Source organism: Symphalangus syndactylus, chromosome 10 (genome assembly GCF_028878055.3).
Source record: "Symphalangus syndactylus isolate Jambi chromosome 10, NHGRI_mSymSyn1-v2.1_pri, whole genome shotgun sequence".
Taxonomy (NCBI): Eukaryota; Metazoa; Chordata; class Mammalia; order Primates; family Hylobatidae; genus Symphalangus; species Symphalangus syndactylus.
In genome coordinates this window covers 21,963,317-21,981,265 of record NC_072432.2, presented here as the reverse complement: position 1 = coordinate 21,981,265, position 17,949 = coordinate 21,963,317, and the positions used below count along the sequence as shown (strand labels likewise).

At 44.1% G+C, this 17,949-nt stretch overlaps 1 protein-coding gene across 2 annotated transcripts in view; it reads left to right on the top strand.

Annotated features, from left to right (window-relative positions):
• The window catches only part of RSU1 (Ras suppressor protein 1), a 218,788-nt gene extending 212,991 nt beyond the window's left edge, over nucleotides 1-5,797 (top strand). Inside the window, exon 8 of one of the 2 annotated variants that reach the window (XM_063610183.1) lies at nucleotides 5,161-5,797. In XM_063610183.1, the coding sequence (XP_063466253.1) occupies nucleotides 5,161-5,263 (103 nt within the window). In that variant the 3' untranslated portion in view covers nucleotides 5,264-5,797. The remainder of the gene's footprint in view (nucleotides 1-5,160) is intronic. The other variant, XM_055296670.2, reaches the window with a different exon arrangement.
• The last annotated feature ends 12,152 nt before the right edge of the window (nucleotides 5,798-17,949 follow it).

Sequence of the window (17,949 nt, the reverse complement as noted above, 5' to 3'; positions counted from 1 at the left end):
GTCTGAAACCAGTGTTGGTAGGTTGCCTGTTTCAGGAGATTCTAGGGAAGAGCATTTCCTTGCTTTTCTGGCTTACAGAGACCACCTGTGTTCCTTGGTTCATAGCCCCTTTCCCCATCTTCAGAGGCTGCAGTGTAACATCTTCAAATCTCTTTCACTCTGACCCCCTGCCTGTGTTTATTTTTGATTGATTGTTAAAGACAAGGTCTTGCCCTGTCGCCAGGCTGGAGTGCAGTGGTGTGATCATGGCTCACTGCAGCCTCAAATTCCCGGGCTCGAGAGATCCTCCCAACACAGCCTCCCAAGTAAGTAGCTGGGCCTACAGGTGTGCTCCACCACACCTGGCTAATTTTTTTTTTTTTACTTTTTGTAGAGATGGGGTCTCCCTATGTTGCCCAGGCTGGTCGTGAATGCCTGGCCTCAAGCAATCCTCCCGCCTTGGCCTCCTAAAGTGCTGGGATTACAGATGTGTACCCCTGCACCTGGTCCCTCCTGCTGCTTTCTTATAAGGACCCTTTTGATGACACTGAGCCCACGGGATCATCCAGGATTCTCTTCCCAGCTCAAGGTTCTTAACTAAATCATGCCTGCAGAGTCCCCACTGCCATGGAAAGTAGCAGTCACAGGTGTCAGGGATCGGATGTGGCCATCTTTGGGAGCTGTGATTCTGTCTACCACACTTACTTGCCCAGTTAAGGCCCCGTGGCTCATAACTGGCAGAACCAGGAATGGAACACCAGACTTTGGAGCTTGTTGTGACTGCACCGCCACTGCCATAGCCACATCCCCGTGAAAATGGCCACTTATGTCTGCTTAGTAAAACGCCAGCTCTCGTCTGCCCACACAGCTGGAGGAGTTAAAGGATCGTGCGGCGGACAGCAGCGTCATCCAGCCCTGCCGATGACTCACTGAGGAAGTGGGCCATGCATTCAGATCTTAGTTGCTTTCTTCAAAAAGGATTAAAACCTTTGTTCCAGAGGTGTTTGGGGATTTAGCGTTGATAGAAAATACCGTGTTATTTTGTAGGGGAAACAGCCCTAAAGAAGGAAGGTAATCATATAATTATCTTGATTTAATCACTCTTGACTGTAACCCCACGTCTGTCCTACTTTTCAACAAGCATTCGCTGACTGCTTCCAGTAGGTTTGCCATGGTGCTGGGCTTACTGAACCACCCTGCAAGGAAAACAAACGACATCTCTAGCTTACAGATAAAGAAACTGAGGCACGGAGAGGGAGGCAAACATTGCTGATCATTTGCCCAGAGTCATCAGCTAATAAACGTCAAAAGCAGGATTTGAACGGCAAGTTCAGGGCCACCGGCTCCTACCTGGCCCTTTGTAGTGTGACTTGCTCTGCAGCCCCAGGATGTTGACACACACAGTGGGATCTGAATATAAAAAGGCAGAGACTGAAACACTGGAACATTCCAGTTCGCTGCGAAAAAGGAGAAGAGCCCTGCGGCTTTTGCAACCCCTTCTGAAATCGCTTGCCTGGAATCCCCACGTCAGGGCGCAGCTGAACACCCACCTCAGCCCTTCCCACATTCAAAACTTGACTCGAAGAAGGGCCTTGTCAATTCCTCTCAACTCCTACTGCTCCTCTCTCTCTGCTGACCTCTTATCATTGCCAAGACCCTTTCCTTACACTCAGGTATTGCTAGGTTTCCACGGGCATGAACAGTGGAGTCATCTTTCTGTTGACTTTTAGAATCCTTACAGTTTGGAGGCCAGGTGCGTGGCTCACGCCTGTAATCCCAGCACTTTGGGAGGCCAAGGTGGGTGGATCATTTGAGGTCAGGAGTTTGAGACCAGCGTGGCCAATGTGGCGAAACCGCATCTCTACTAAAAATACAAAAATTAGGCAGGCATGGTGGCACACGCTTGTAATTCCAGCTACTTGGGAGGCTGAGGCACGATAATCACTAGAACTCGGGAGGCAGAAGCTGCAGTGAACTGAGATAGTGCCACTACACTCCAGCCTGGGTGACAGAGCAAGACTCCATCTGAAAAAAAAAAAAAAAAATAGTAATCCTTAAAGTTTGAAACTATCGTTGAATAAAAATGTACATACATATTTTTTTGCTCTGTGTGGATAAGGGGTTGGGAAATAGAGGAAAGATCTCTGAGGCCGTAAGGAAGCTGTGTGTGTAGCTGAAGCTGCCGAGGCCATAGGTGCCTGTGTGAAGACAGGGAACAGAGTCAGACTCTTGCTTCCTGCCAGGTGAAGGGAGCTTGGAGACCTGATGCCTCCAGGGTTTATTACTCTGCAGTGTTAAGCCCTTGAGCATTCAGTCAGTGGCCCTGAGTAAATCAACATCCCAGGACAAGGGCAGGTGCTATTAGAGGAGTAAGCATGTTTCGGAGCTTGGAGGATGAGGAATAGAATGGAGGGATCTACTTTGAGCATTTCCTCTGCCTATTTGTTGTGTCTGGGAGAGATGCCGAGGAGGAGGAACACAGGTTGAGTCGACATGGCTAATGCAGGGTGGTTCTTAACTTCGACACCTGCAGAGCCCCTTTCGTCATGTAAGGTGACATACTCCCAGGTTTCAGGACTTGAACACAGATATCTTTGGAAATTGGGGGCAGCAACAGAGACAGGGTTGGACCCGCTGAACTTTACTCCCTATCTAAACCGGTGGTCTCCTACCTGGGACACGGGACCCCTAGGTGCCCATGGCCTTGTCTTCAGGGGGACCTGTGACCCTTTTAAAAGTGTAGGTTGGGGGAGCCCCTATAGGTTGAAAAATGCGCTTTCATGGAGCAGATTTTTTTTTTTTTTTCTGAGACAGAGTCTCACTCTGTTGCCAGGCTGGAGTACAGTAGCGTGATCTCAGCTCACTGCAACCTCTGCCTCCCAGGTTCAAGTGATTCTGCTGCCTCAGCCTCCTGAGTAGCTGGGACTACAGGCACGCACCACTATGCTCAGCTAATTTTTTCTTTTTTTTTTTTTTTTTTTTTTTTTTTTTTTTTTTTTTTTTTTTTTTTTTTTTTGTAGAGACAGGGTTTCACCGTGTTGGCCAGGATGGTCTTGAACTCTTGACCTCGTGATCTGCCTGCCTCCGCCTCCCAAAGTTCAGATTCTCTTAAGGAGATGTTTCTTCTGTGGCTTCAGAGGAGGCACAGCTGAGCTGAGCAGGACAGGGCTACTGTCTCCATTACACAAGCAAAAAGGCCTCCAAACTAATTCCTAGAGATGTGGAAAGCCAATTTGCAGGCTCTTACGTTGTCTGTCTAGGACATATGGAACCTTCTTGATGCAAACGAATGGCCTCCCCTTTTCCTGGAGCGCAATCCCAGCACCTGGCTGGATGTGCACGCCCTGGCTCGTAGGTCTGTCCCTGGCCAGTTCTGAATCCTGCGTTCTACACTCCATGGGAGTGACTGCCGATGCAACCTGCTTGTACCGCCTCCAAGGTGACACTTGGAAGACTGGAATAGTTAGAATACAGTACGGCCTCTCAAAACCATAGTGTCCAGCTTTCCTGGATCACAAAATCAATTGGGCAGTTCCATCTGCCAGCCCTTCCCCTCTGCCTGTCAGCCATGGTGCAGATGTCATCAAGAACATTAGTATTGGAGGCCAGGCACGGTGGCTCATCGCTGTAATCCCACTTTGGGAGGCCGAGGCAGGAGGATTGCTTGGGGCCAAGAGTTTAAGACCAGCCTGGGCAACATAGTGAGACCCCATGTCTATTAAAATATTTTTTTTTGTCAGGGCATGGTGACTCATGCCTGAATCTCAGCACTTTGGGAGGCCGAGGTAGGTGGATCACTGGAAGTCAAGAGTTCAAGACCAGCCTGGCCAACATGGTGAAACCCCATTGCTACTAAAAATACAAAATTAGCTGGGTGTGGTGGTGCATGCCTGTAAGCCCAGTTACTTGGGAGGCTGAGGCAGGAGAATTGCTTGCACCTGGGAGGCAGAGGTTGCAGTGAGCCAAGATCACACCACTGCACTCCAGCCTGGGCAACAGAATAGGACTCCATCTCAAAAAAAAAATATATATATATGATATGTCATATATATGTCATGATATATATATATAATATATATATGAGATATATATTTTTTAATTAGCTAGGGGTGGTGGCATATATCTGTAGTCCAGCTACTCAGGAGGCTGAGGCATGAGATCACTTGAGCCCAGGAGTTTGTGGCCGAAGTGAACTATGATCGTACCGCTGCCCTCCAGCCTGGGGAACAGAGTGACAGAGTGAGGCACTCAGGAAAAAAAAAAAAAAAATGCCAGATGCCAGTATATGCTAAACAGCCCAAGATGCCAGCATCCAGAGAGTATGTATATTCCTTGTGTGGATGCTGGAGCTGGGGCCACCTGGTACAGGGACCTCAGGCTCTGTGCCACCCCTCATTCACAGCAACTGCAGGCTGTGGAGCCGGGTATGCCCTTGCTGTAGAGGACCTGAGACACCCGCCAGGTTCTCTTGGAGACACAGTTATATCAATAAAAGGAGTAAAGTTTGAGCTGTATTTATTTTAGGGTGGCTTTTAATTTGGTTTAATCAGAATTACTCATAAATTATCAATTGATTACATTCTGCTGTTCAGTTAAATGCTCTCAGCCACGGAGCCAGCTTCGCTGCGCAATGAATGCCATCCACCGTAATTATAGGGCACTTTGTCAGCATTTAATCAGCGGTACTTATTAATGTGGCATTGATATGTGGTAGCCAGCCCCACACTATCCATCATGGGTGAGCAGCCAGCACAGATTTGGACACCACTGCTCTCTGTCCCATTAGCCAGCCCCTGGGCTTTCAGGCTAAGCATCATGCTCACTTTTCACTAAATGGACACTCTCTTCCATTCAGTCCCGTTTCTATCATTGTCCACTTAAACACTCATAAGCTTTTGAACTTCAGTCCAGAACGGCTGAGCAGGGCCTGACCACTTCTCCCAGTGACTGTGAAATCCCAAGAGACTGGACCGTGATCGGACGTCATGGCATGGCGTGCATGTGTAAGAGAATTTTATATTCAGCACAGCGTAGGACCCAGAGAACACAGAAGTGAGCTTTAGGTTTTCTTTGGCTTACTGAATACTTTTGGAGATTCTTCTATTCCTGAAAGCTCTTCCAATGAAAGCTATCTTGTGTTGGCAAAATAGATCTGATGGTGTCCTTTCTCTGTCTTTGCAGCCTCTACGGCAGACACATGCAGGCCAACCCAGAACCACCGAAGAAGAATAATGACAAATCGAAAAAGATCAGCCGGAAACCCCTGGCAGCCAAGAACAGATAAGGAAGGGATTGGCATCAGCTGGCCTTCCAGCACCTTCTCTCTCCAACACTTCATTCTCTCTTGCTCTGTCTGTCTCTCAAATAAACACAATGCGTGTGTGGCCTTTTTTATTATTTTTCTTTTCACTCTCTAATGCTTCCCACCATACCTTTTAGATTCTTTTGCTAGGTGGGAGATTGTTATAAGGTCTTTAAACCATTTCCATTTGTTTCTTTAAAATTACCAAAAGCAGGGAACAAAGCTCTTATTCAACTGCAAATTCCATAGTGGGCTCAGGCTTTTCTTGAATAGAAATCACAAGGTTGCTTATTATCAAAAGAATAATTAAAATCATGTAACCATTTAAATGTCACTGTTACACTTTTCACTCTTTCTGTTGATTCACATAACTCATTATTTTGCTTTATTAAAAGTCTTCTTTCAACACCGAGATATGTTAATTTAACTTACAAATGATTTTAATAAAATCTTGAGTTTGTATCACATGTTACTTATTGACTCAGAATAAAAGAACAGTCTGATCTTGGGGTATAACACATTTTCATTTACTTTTCTGCCCCAAAATCATCTTGTCCAATTTTATTGGTTATACATGATAAACTTTTCATGAAAGAAATGCAAAATTAAATCACAGTTCGTTTCTTCTCACATTAATTTGTCAAGTTTTTTTTTTCTTTGAAGACTTTCTAAATTAGGAAGCAGAAAAACAAATCTCTAGGAGATTCTGCCAAAGGATTTTGGAAAGTAGCATTCCTTCGCCGAAGAAATGGTGATTTCTGCCAGGGGCTGGTAGACAAGAACTGTGAAAGGGAGAGAGAAAAAACCTCAACTGTGTTTTTTTGTCACAGCAGAAAATCTGCTCACATCAAAGCATTCTTCTAAGTGAATTCGATGCCGAGTAAGTTGTGTAAATGTGCACATGCTACACCACACCCAGGGCGGAAACCACAGTCGCAGAGTCATTAAACAATCAATTGTTTAACATCTGTGATAGGCAGCTTTCCTTCTTCTCAACAGTGATACCTATGAAAATGAAAATAAATGCAAGCTGAGGTTTTGTGCTCACTGAAAGGGCTGCCAACCCCAGAAGGCCGACACAAAAAAATGGTATCTGAAGATGCACCGTCTTTTCAAATGGCCTGGGAGAGGGGGCCTACCCTTCTCTGCTGTGTCCTTTCAGCTTCCCAGTTGAGCTCCTAAGACCAGGACCCATTGGGGCATATAATAAGCCAGAAATCAAAATCAAACAAACAAGTTCTGAGTTAATTAGGAAACAGACTTTGCATTTCAATCAGAGAGGTCACAGAGCAAGGTCTAAACTTCCAGCTTCTAGACAAATTCCTGATAGAACACTTCACTTAACTGTGGGAAGCGGCTTCCCCAGGTGCCATCCCCTGTTTAGGGATAGAGTTGATATCATTTTTATAGGTGCCATGTTTGCCTCTGCCTGAATTTTTCTAATTGACTTTTGAGCTTTTGAGATTGCAGGAGGGAGAGCACGCCCTCTGCGGTTGTGGATATGAAAGACTTAACCTAAAATTAAACCAGCAAGAAAGCATTAGTAAGAATCTAACAATATGAAGGGCTCTTATGAGTCATTTTTTTCAAAAGATGAAAACTCCAGAAACGTACAGGAATGAAATACCTCCCAGCAGCATGAAGCAATCATCGAAGACTCACTGGTAATATTTTTAAAAAGTATACAAATCAAAGCAAAAATAAGCCATGTGTAACAAAGAGAAATGTGCAAATATTTTTTAAGGCAGTGCTAAGTGCAGGAGGAGTAACATGAAATAAACATTCTTTCACACGGCTACTGGGAATATAAATTTCGCTCCAGAAAGGCTGAAGCGGTTTGACGGTAGGTGGCAAAACCTTAAGATTGTGTACTCGGGCCCAGAATTTTTATTTATGGGAATGCATCCTGAGGAAATTATCAGAGATCCCCACCAACTGCAATGTTTAGGAATTGTGCTTATAGCATTGTATACGCAAGAAAAACAGAGAAAAGCCTGATGCCTATCAGTGGAAAAGGGGTTCATTGAATTATGGTGTATCTGCATGAGGCTTTTATGACATTAAAAATTGTTGAACAATGGCCAGGCACAGTGGCTCACGCCTGTAATTCTAACACTTTGGGAGGCCAAGGTGGGAAGATTGCCTGAGCTCAGGAGTTCGAGACCAGCCTGGGCAACACGGTGAAACCCCGTCTCTACTAAAATACAAAAAATTAGCTGGGGGTGGCAGCATGCGCCTGTAGTCCCAGCCGCTCAGGAGGCTAAGCCAGGAGAATTGATTGAACCCAGGAGGCAGAGGTTGCAGTGAGCTGAGATTGCACCACTGCACTCCAGCCTGGGCAACAGAGCAAGATTCCATTTCCAAGAAAAAAAAATTGTTCAACAATCAGGGCAAAGGGAGAGAATCATAACATCTGATTAAACAGAAAAGGCAAGATTTTTAAAACTAACTATATAAGGATGGTCCCAGCTCTGTCAAAAGGAAGCTGTGTTTGTAATATGTATGCATAAAAAATTAGAGATGAACACAATTTTAAGGCAGATAAATTATCTCTGTATTGTGAACTAAGACTTCCTAGAATTTTATACTTATTCATTCTGTAAATTTTTTCTAATGAATACATATACTTTTGTAATCAGAAAATATTACATGTATTTTTCTAAATGAAACTGGTATGTCATGGTATATTATGCAATCCAGGAAATATATATTTAAGCTCAAGGCATAATATAAAATGTCGGGAGAGTTTTTTCTCTTTTTGTTACCAAAATGGGTTTCACGTCTCTTCCTACAGTTTTTAGTTATTTGATATCTGGATCAGCAAACAAAGTATCCAAAGTTTGAAAGGTGGCCCCTTTTGTTTGTTTTTTTGAGACGAAGTCTCTCTCTGTCACCCAGACTGAAATGCAATAGCGTGATCACAGCCCACCACAACCTCTGCCTCCCAGGTTCAAGTGATTCTCCTGTCTCAGCCTCCCGAGTAGCTGGGATTCAGGTGCCCGCCACCACGCCCAATTAATTTTTGTATTTTTAGTAGAGACGGGGTTTCACCATGTTGGCCAGGCTGGTCTCGAACTCCTGGCCTCAGGTGATCCATCTGCTCCCCTCGGCCTCCCAAAATGCTGAAATTACAGGCATGAGCCACTGCGCCCGGCTGAAAGGTGGCCTTTTCACAAAGATAATCTAAGTTTTTTAGCCCAGTGATGAAATCAGCTGTCCCCATTGATGCCGTGCAGTCCGGTCTTCCAAGTGCTAAGGGCCCACGTGGGAAGCCGTGCATATTTTTTTATTCCTCATTTGAAACTTCTTCTCCAGGGTTTCTCCCCTTTATATAAAACACTGGCCTTGCCCACGTGGCTAGGTATCTTCAAGATGTTATGCAAAATACTTTAATGCACATAATCACATATGGTTTGTCTAAGAGCCTTGTGGGATAGGCAAGGCAGGTTATTTGAGAATAAACTGTATAATGGTTCTCAGATCCAGGAGAGAAGTGTTTCTCTTTATTTGCTAGAGGTGATTTAATGTTTATTAGGAGTCTTTTTTTTTTTTTTTTTCAATTAAGGTAGGAGCAAGTAGAAAAAGTGGATGGGCCATTTGGCCACAGAACCACTTCTCTAAGCTTTGTACCGCCTTTATAATCTGTGGAACCCAGGTTGGGAAATACTCTGTGGGACAAAGCAACAGGCCCCCAGTCACATCAGGTTCGCCCTTTGGAATAGAAGCGACTTGTACACCACTCTGCAGAAGTCAATCTTCAATTTGATAAACTTAAATATAGAAGAGAAAATCCTGTGACTGCAGAGCACCAGGTTGTCCCAATCATTGTGTCCATATTCACTGAAAACACAAGTTGCCCCATCCATGTTTTTATCCTGTACTTTTACTTCCTTCTACAGACTCCGTACACAACACTTGTTTGTTGCCTCGAATTGCAAAGTTAAGTCACTAATAGTTCAGTTTCTAATAAAGCTTCGTAGTCATAATACCCCGCAAGTATCATGTTAGAAAATCCTCTAGGCTCTACCTGCAAAACATAACCCGAACTGAAGACTCACACCATCTTCTTCCACACTGGCCGAGGTCACCCTGCCCTCTTGCCTGTTCCACTCTGGTATCCTCTGGTGGGGCTCCTTCTTTTGCTCTTGCACTGAGATCTCCATGCAACAGAGCAAATCTTTATATGCTGACATCACATCAGGACGCTCTTCTGCCCACAGTCTTCCAGTGAAGTCCCCTTGTCTCTTTCACTCAGAATGAAAGCCTAGGTTACCAGGGTCTAGGGTCCCCCGACTCGTCCAGGTTCTTCCCCCTTCAAGACTTTTGTGCAGGTGATCGTTTTCTAGAATGTTCTGCCAAATGTATACCTATAACTCCTTCATCAACTTCAAATCTTGGTTAAACAGTCACTTTCTCAACAGAGCCTCCCCTGATTACCCTGCTTTAAATTTGCAATTTATTTTGTCTGTCACGTGCCTCCCACCCCCAGTGAAGTAGAGGTTCCTCCAGGAAAAGGGTCAGCCAACTACAGCTCAGAGGCACCCAGAAGCCAAACCCAGCCCACGCCTGTTTTTGTAAATAAAGTTGTGGGAACACAGCCATCCACATTCATTTACTTAAGGTCTGTGGCTGCTTTTTTCTTTTCCTTTTTTTTTTTTTAATTTTGGAGAGGGAGTCTCCCTCTCTTGCTCAGGCTGGAATGCAGTGACACAGTCTCAGCTCACTGCAACCTCCACCTCCAGGGTTCAAGTGGTTCTCGTGCCTTAGCCTCCCATGATTACAGGTGTGCACCGCCAGACCCGACTACTTTTTGCGTTTTTAACAGAGACGGGGTTTTGTCATTAGCCAGGCTTGTCTCGAACTCCTGGCCTCAAGTGATCCATCTGCCTCAGCCTCCCAAAGTGCCGGGATTACAGGCATGAGCCACCATGCCCAGCCAGTCTGTGGCTGTTTTTATGTGACCACAACAGAGCTGACTGGCTGACACAGAGACCCTATGGCTCACAAAGCAAAAGGCTTCTACTATCTGGCCCTTTCCAGAGAAACTTCTGCTGATTATTCTATCAGCTGTTACATCCCCAGCACCCAGAATGGTGCCTTGTATACAACAGGGGCAATAATTATTTAATTGAATAGACTACAAATTGGATACTTGTGATTTGGGTGATACAAAGCTAATATTAAGGTAGAGGGAAGGGAAAAAATCCTAGACATTCCTTTTATTACTTCGTCATTCAAGGCTACTTTATCAAAGCTGAATTCTCCTAAGGCAAAAAAAAACTATGAATATTATTACAGGTGAGAATGTATGCAACCCTGTAAGAGTTCAAACCTTTACCTGGATGTTTGGTTTTCCTTATAATTACCCAGTTGTTTCATACTTGACCATTTAGCCTTCCTCAAACAACCATCAATTTCTTCAGTAACAAAACCAGAAAGGCCTGGCCCAATTTACCTGTGTGAACCCAGAAGAAGGGTTCGTGTCACAGGCAAAATCCAAACTGCCCTTGTCAATGTGAGTCAATTCAGATGTTTAGAAGCAGCAGAACTGGCAAGTAAAGTGAAAAGTCTCTGTTCTCTGGAGATTTTGTGACCTAAAATTAGGCATTAACCATTCATGTTTATTATCTCTCCATTTATAGTATTATGTGATCCTACCATATATAGTGTGTCCTTATTTTTATAATTGATCTTCCCATCAATAACAGCTCTGGGAGACTCCTGGGCTCTAATACCAGTTTCTGTTAAGACTGCATAAACATTTTGTGTATTACCTCTTTCTTACCACATGCTTATTTTATACACAATAGAATTTGGTGATTTGCCACTGTTAAATTTCCCCCTTAATCTATTTTCTTTTACTAATATTAGCACTCATTGATTGAAGCCTGTCACTTTGTTTCCTTTCATTCTCACTCAATGGATATCCTCATTTTGTGGGAAATTTGACCTCAGAGAAATTAAGGAACTTCCTGCAAGAGCCCACAGCAGGCAAGCGGCAGAGGAAGGATGGAAAAGAACATGCATTTGACTGTAAAGCTAATGTCTTTCCTCAATCCCACAGCACACTCTGCTGTCAATCAAGACTCCCTTGGCCTATCCAAAAGGCAGCAATTTTCCTTCCCATGAAGGAAGTTTCTGCTTTTGAGCTCCTGAAGTGTTCATTTTATTAACACATTCAAGTTACTGCATGAAGACAGCTTTACCCCATTTCTATAAATGACAGAAACCTTTGGTTTCTGCTGTCTCTTTCCTCATGCTTAGTCAGGTGACAGCATCTCTGATGGTTCAGTGATGGATTGACCAAAGCGGATAAGCCTCACTTCTAAGAATAACTTTGTCCTTTCCCCGTCTCATCCAGAAATTCATTTCCAACACTGTCCTATCAATGAACTATTTTACTCCAAAAGGGATTCCCTCATATGACCCACCCAAAGAGCAGCGCTTCCTGAAATAGGTAGAAAGTGGCTTTGGGTTTCGTTTTGAAGCAGGTTTGGGGTGGCGTCATCAGACCACCTGGAGATTTTGTTTTTAGTCATTCAATCAGAGACTGAGGGCTGGGTGAGGTGGCTCACATCTGTCATCATAGCACTTTGGGAGACCACGGTGGGAGGATTGCTTGAACTCAGAAGTTAGAGACCAGCCTGGACAACATAGTGAAACGCTGTCCCTACAAAAAAAATTTTTTTAGCCAGATGTGGTGGCACAGGCCTGTGGTCCCAGCTACTCAGGAAGCTGAGGTGGGAGAATCACCTCAGCCTGGAGATCAAAACTGCAGTGAGCTGTGATCTTGCCACTGCACTCCAGCCTGGGTGACACAGTGAGACCCTATCAAGGAAAGGAGAAAGGAAAAAGGAAAGGGAAAGGAAAGGAAAACCAGAGACTGAGGAGAGACCCCATCTCATCCATCCTGGTCTCACAGCTAGTGAGTCCCTGAAACCTTGGACATTCAAACAATGCATGCATGTTCCGTTTCCACTGAATATTTCTAATGCCCTACTGACATTTTTCCCTAAGCATTTATACTCCCTCTATAAATGGAGAGACCATGTCCTGTGATGGGATATAAGAGCCAATATCTCTAAGTTTTCAGACCCAGGAATTGGGAGTGAATTAAGCAATCAGGGTTGGATACAAATATAGCATTATCAGAAAAGACTTGTAATTAGAATTGCTCATCTCCAGTTACTTAGGGGATGTGTCAGACCCTCCTTAGAATCAACAAGCCTTCAGTTACATAGCTGACATACACACAGCTCCCTGGGGTCAAGAATTGTGCTGTGCCCCAACATCCACCCCAGGAAGCCTCCCAGTGTCTGCATTCACAGGACCAACTTCATCTGTCTCTGGAGACACAGTCTTCTGGATACACCTACTGCCCAGCACACTCTGACACTGCCATTTCCAGTGTACAGATGTTGTCAGCAAAACTGACTCCTTCCCGCCCCAGGAAGAAAGCACTTCCACTGACTAATAGCTGAAAGCAGGGAAAGAAGCACAATCCATTCATAACTCCCCCAGAGTGCCACCCAAAATAGCCCTGCCACACCAGGTGGACAATCTCGCTGTTTGTGTGGGCTGCTGTATTTGTCATTGTGCAATCAGGATTTTAACAAAGAGCCACTTTTTAACTCGCCATGCACAATGCAGCTGCGAAACCAGTATTTCCATTAGGAAGGCTAGGTCTGAGATGCAGACCATCAAACCATTTAGCAGCTCCAGTGTGAGGTGGAGCTTTGCTGTTGCCGGTTAGGATCAGTAACTGGAAGGATTTGAATGAAAGGCCATAAAGACACGAGGCTAGGCACGATGGCTCATGCCTATAATTCCAGCACTTTGCGAGGCCAAGGTGGGAGGATCTCTTGAGGCCAGGAGTTTGAGACCAGACCAGTCTTGGTAACGTAGGGAGACACTGTTGCTACAAAAAAATTCTTTTTTTTTTTTTTTTTGAGACACAGTCTTGGTCTGTCACCCAGGCTGGGGTACAGTGGGGCGATCTCTGCTCACTACAACCTCTGCCTCCCGGGTTCAAGTGATTCTCCTGCCTCAGCCTCCCAAGCAGCTGGGATTACAGGCATGCGCCACCACACCCAGCTAATTTTTTTGTATTTTTAGTAGAGACGGGGTTTGGCCATGTTGGCCAGGCTGGTCTTGAACCTCTGACCTCAGGTGATCCATGTGCCTTGGCCCCCACAAGGTACTGGGATTACAGGTGTGAGCCGCCACCATGCCAGGCCTACAAGGAACATCCTAAAAATTAGCCAGGCATGATGGCAAGCACCTATAGTCCTAGCTGCTTGTTTCCTAGGCACACTATATTCAAGTACCACCAACGTGGTGGCTTGTATTCTCTAACATTGCTCTTCACCATGAAGAGCAATTAACACAAATTGAGTTCACCATTGCACCGATGTTTCATAAACTGTCATAAAATCAGAGCTCTACAAAGACACTAATATGAAATATTTAGAAATAGTCCTTGCAGATGTGGTTAGTGATGTTAACTACATCACTAGGTAGGCTGGGGCTGGAGGATTTCTTGACCCCAGTAGTTCCAACCTGCAACAAGTTATGATCACGCCACTGCCCTCCAGCCTGTGTAACAGAGCAAGACCCTAGCTCAAAAAAAAAAAAAAATGGTATGAGAAAGTAGTTATTTAAACCTCAGGTGTGTAAAAGATACTGGTGTCCCTGCTGGCTGGCAAGACCCCACAGAGAGTTGGTCACACTTGCCTGCCTTGTACACTGTTCTGGGTTAAAGAGTGTGCCTCAAAGATTCATGTCCACCAGAACTATCAGAATGTGACCTTATTTAGAAATAGTCTTTGCAGATACAGTTAGCCATGTTCAAATGAGGTTATTCTGGATTAGGGTGAGCTCTAAATCCAATGACAGTGTCCTTATGAGAAGGCCGTGTGCCAACACAGGGACATGCAGCGAAGAGGCCATGTGATGAAAGAGGCAGAGATTGGAGGGATACAGTAATAAGCCAAGAGAGCCTAGGACAGCCAGAAACAGGAGAAGCTGGAAGGGGCATGGAAGGGTCCTTCCCTGGAGACTTCAGAGGGATCGTGGTCTTCTTGACACCTTGATTTTTGGACTTCTCACCTCCAGAAATATAAGAGTACACATTTCTGCTAGTTTAAGCCACCACGACGTTGGTGGTACTTGGATATAGCACACCTAGGAAACAAATACCGGCACCCAGAATGAGCTCAGAGCAGACGCTGCGACATGAAACGTTGCCTGCAGTGGTTGCCCCTGTACTCAGAACAGGGAAGCCAGAGCAAACCAGGGCTGTCTGGCTCCGCATTCCGTTGTTGGCAGGTGCAGAACTGTGTGTGACCAACTGCCCTGGATGCAGCAAATCAGCCTGGGCAGCGAATCCCCCGAAGTGCCCTGGGGACATTCCCTACCCCAAGCCTTGTGTTTCTGGCTCCCCTTTTAAGAACCCAAATAGGGCCAGGCGCCGTGTCTCATGCGTGTAATCCCAGCACTTTGTAAGGCCAAGGTGGGCGGATCACCTGAGGTCAGGTGATGGTGATCGGCCTGGCCAACATGGCAAAACCCTTTCTGTACTAAAAATACAAAAATCAGCCAGGCATGGTGGCAGGCACTTGTAATCTCAAATGCTTGGGAGGCTGAGGCAGGAGAATCGCTTGAGCCCCAGAGGCGGAGGTTGCAGTGAGCCGAGATTGTGCCATTGCACTCCAGCCTGGGCAACAGAGGGAGACTCTGTCTCAGGAAAACAAAACAAAACCAAACCTGAAAGATTCCTGTTTCATCAGGTAGCTTCTGTTGCTAAACTAAAGTCTAAGAACAGAAGTATCTCTTTTGTGGAAAGAAAATCTTTTTGGTTACCTCATTAAAGAACTCTCCTTTCTTTGTAGGAGTTGGATGACATTCTATAGTCATGTTGATTTTCTGATCCAGAGCTAAAAACAAAGACAAAAAGATTCAATATGAAAAGGATGTTTTTGTTTTTGTGTTTTTTTTTTTTTTTTCCTGAGCTGGCTAAATTATGGGTTTTTTGTTGTTGTTGCCTAGGTAAGGCTTACTCAACACAGTTTTATGAACAGAATGAGAAGCTCTCATCTAATTGCCCCCATGAAAAATTTTCACAATGGGTTTGCAATAAGAGCGATTCATGAATTCATTCATCAAAAGACTATTTGTTGAACATATGTGAAATATATGCTTATATATTCACAGACTATCCCAAGAATGAGATCTAAGCAATGTAACAGAGGTTGCATCTGGGGATAGAAAATGAAGACTTATTTTTACTGTATACTCTTTTTAAAAAAGCATCAGTGTGACAATCATCATTGTGATAATCATCAATGTGTATGTATATGAAATATTTAGAATAAAACTTAAGTTTTTAATATGGCAATGGTTTCTCTAAAATATATATATAATACACACACACACACACACACACACACACACACACACATATTTTTCGAGACAGAGTCTTGCTCTGTTGCCCAGGCTGGAGCGCAATGGCATGATCTTGGCTCACTGCAACCTCCATTTCCTGGGTTCAAGCGATTCTCCTGCCTCAGCCTCCCCAGTAGCTGGGATTACAGGGGTGTGCCACCATGCCCAGCTCATTTTTTGTATTTTTAGTAGAGACAGGGTTTCACCATGTTGGCCAACCTGGCCTCGAACTCCTTGTGATCAACCCACCTCTGTCTCCCAAAGTGCTGGGATTACAGGTGTGAGTGACCACACCCAGCCCTCTAAAATATTTTTAAAATAAATACTTATTGGGTGCTTATTATACGTCTATACTGCACTAATTATGGAACATACATATACTTTTTTTTTTAAACTTTTAGGTTCAGGGGTACATGTGCAGGTTTGTTATATAGGTAAACTCTTGTCACAGGGGTTTGTGGTAGAGATTATTTCATCACCCAGGTACTAAGCCTAGTACCCATTAGTTATTTTTTCTGATCCTCTCCCTCCTCCCACCTCAGGCAGGCCCCGGTGTCTGTGTCTATGTGTTCTCATCATTTAGCTCCCACTTTTAAGTGAGAACATGCTGTATTTGGTTTTCTGTTCCTGCATTAGTTTGCTAAGAATAATGGCCTCCAGCTCCATCCATGTTTGTGCAAAGGACATGATCTCATTCTTTTTCATGGCTGCATAGAATTTGATGGTGTGTATGTACCAGGTTTTCTTTACACAGTCTTCCACTGATGAACATTTAGGTTGAGTCCATGTCTTCAGCATATAGTTTTCAATGAAGTAGACACAATCTCTGCCCTTATGGAACTTAATAGCCTAGTCTAATGGAAGAAACTATAAACTAATATTCACAAAATAATTGTGTCAATCAAAATTGGATAATTATCTGAAAGATAAGAATTTGATACTGTAAGAATGCATAATAAAAGGGACCAAGTAAGATCAGAGCATCATGGAGAACTGTTGAGGGAGTTATGAGTCATCTGAAAGAAAGCAGAAGTTAACTAGACAAGAAGAAGGAAATTGGCGGTACGATGAAGCTCTTCAGCAGAACAGGGGCATGGTCTGTTTCTCTAACTGGAAGAAGGTCAGTATGGCTGGAGCAGAGTGAAGAGGTAGGAAAGATAGAACAGGGACAAGATCTTGCAGGATCTCTATTCATTCAACAAGCATTCACTGGGCACCTACTCCATGCCTCATGCTGTTCCCAGCACCAGCGACACAGCAGTGAACAGACACAGGGCTATTCCAGCCATCTTATGGAGGTTGGATTTGCTTACAAACCCAAAGGGAACCCACTGAAGGATTTGAAGCAGAGAATCCATATGATCCCATGTAGTTATTTAAAAGACCACTTGGGAGAGGTGGAGAATAGATGTATCAGACAGTCTTGGCACAGTAGCCCCTGGGTGATGAGCTGTGTCAGGCCATTTTGCTGCATAGAGACCAAGGTGAACAAGACCAGCATTTATTTTACTGGCCTTAAATAGCAACATGGCAGCCATTCTATTCCACAGCAATGGTATATCCATACCCATTTCCATTCTTGTAGAAAACCAAGAACTGGGAAGATAGCATTTAATCTGGTTATTGGTTTTGACTACTAACTTTTTAAAAGGGTAATAAACTTCTTTTCAGCATGAAGACCAATGAGCACAAATTGAGTTCACCACTGCACCAGCATTTAACAAACTGTCACAAAATCAGAGCTCTACAATGACACTATCTGAGTCCAGGTACCAAATCATCACACTGAATCAGATAATGACATTCCTGTTATAAGGCAACTTTTATTTTGCCATTTTACCCTTCAAGGGCACTAATACAGCCCTCCTAGCTGCTCATTGATTTCTTTTTCTATACGATTTCTGACTGCAAGAGAACAGAGATCACCAACTTTATACAGATCATATGTACACATTATAATAGAGTTCTTACCACATTTACATTTTTCACATTTTCCCAAGAAATGCTTCCTTGCATATAGTTAGCAACTTATGCCATTATATATGGAGACAAGAGTAGATAGATATAAGTTTCCTACTCAGCCAATTTTGTTTAATCAAAGTTTTGGGAAAAAAAAAAATACTGTCATCATCTTATCCACATCCCCCTCCTCCTCTTATACAAAGATCATAGTCTGAAAACTGGATGTCAGAGAACCTTGAAGGATGTGCTCAGGCAAGGCTTCC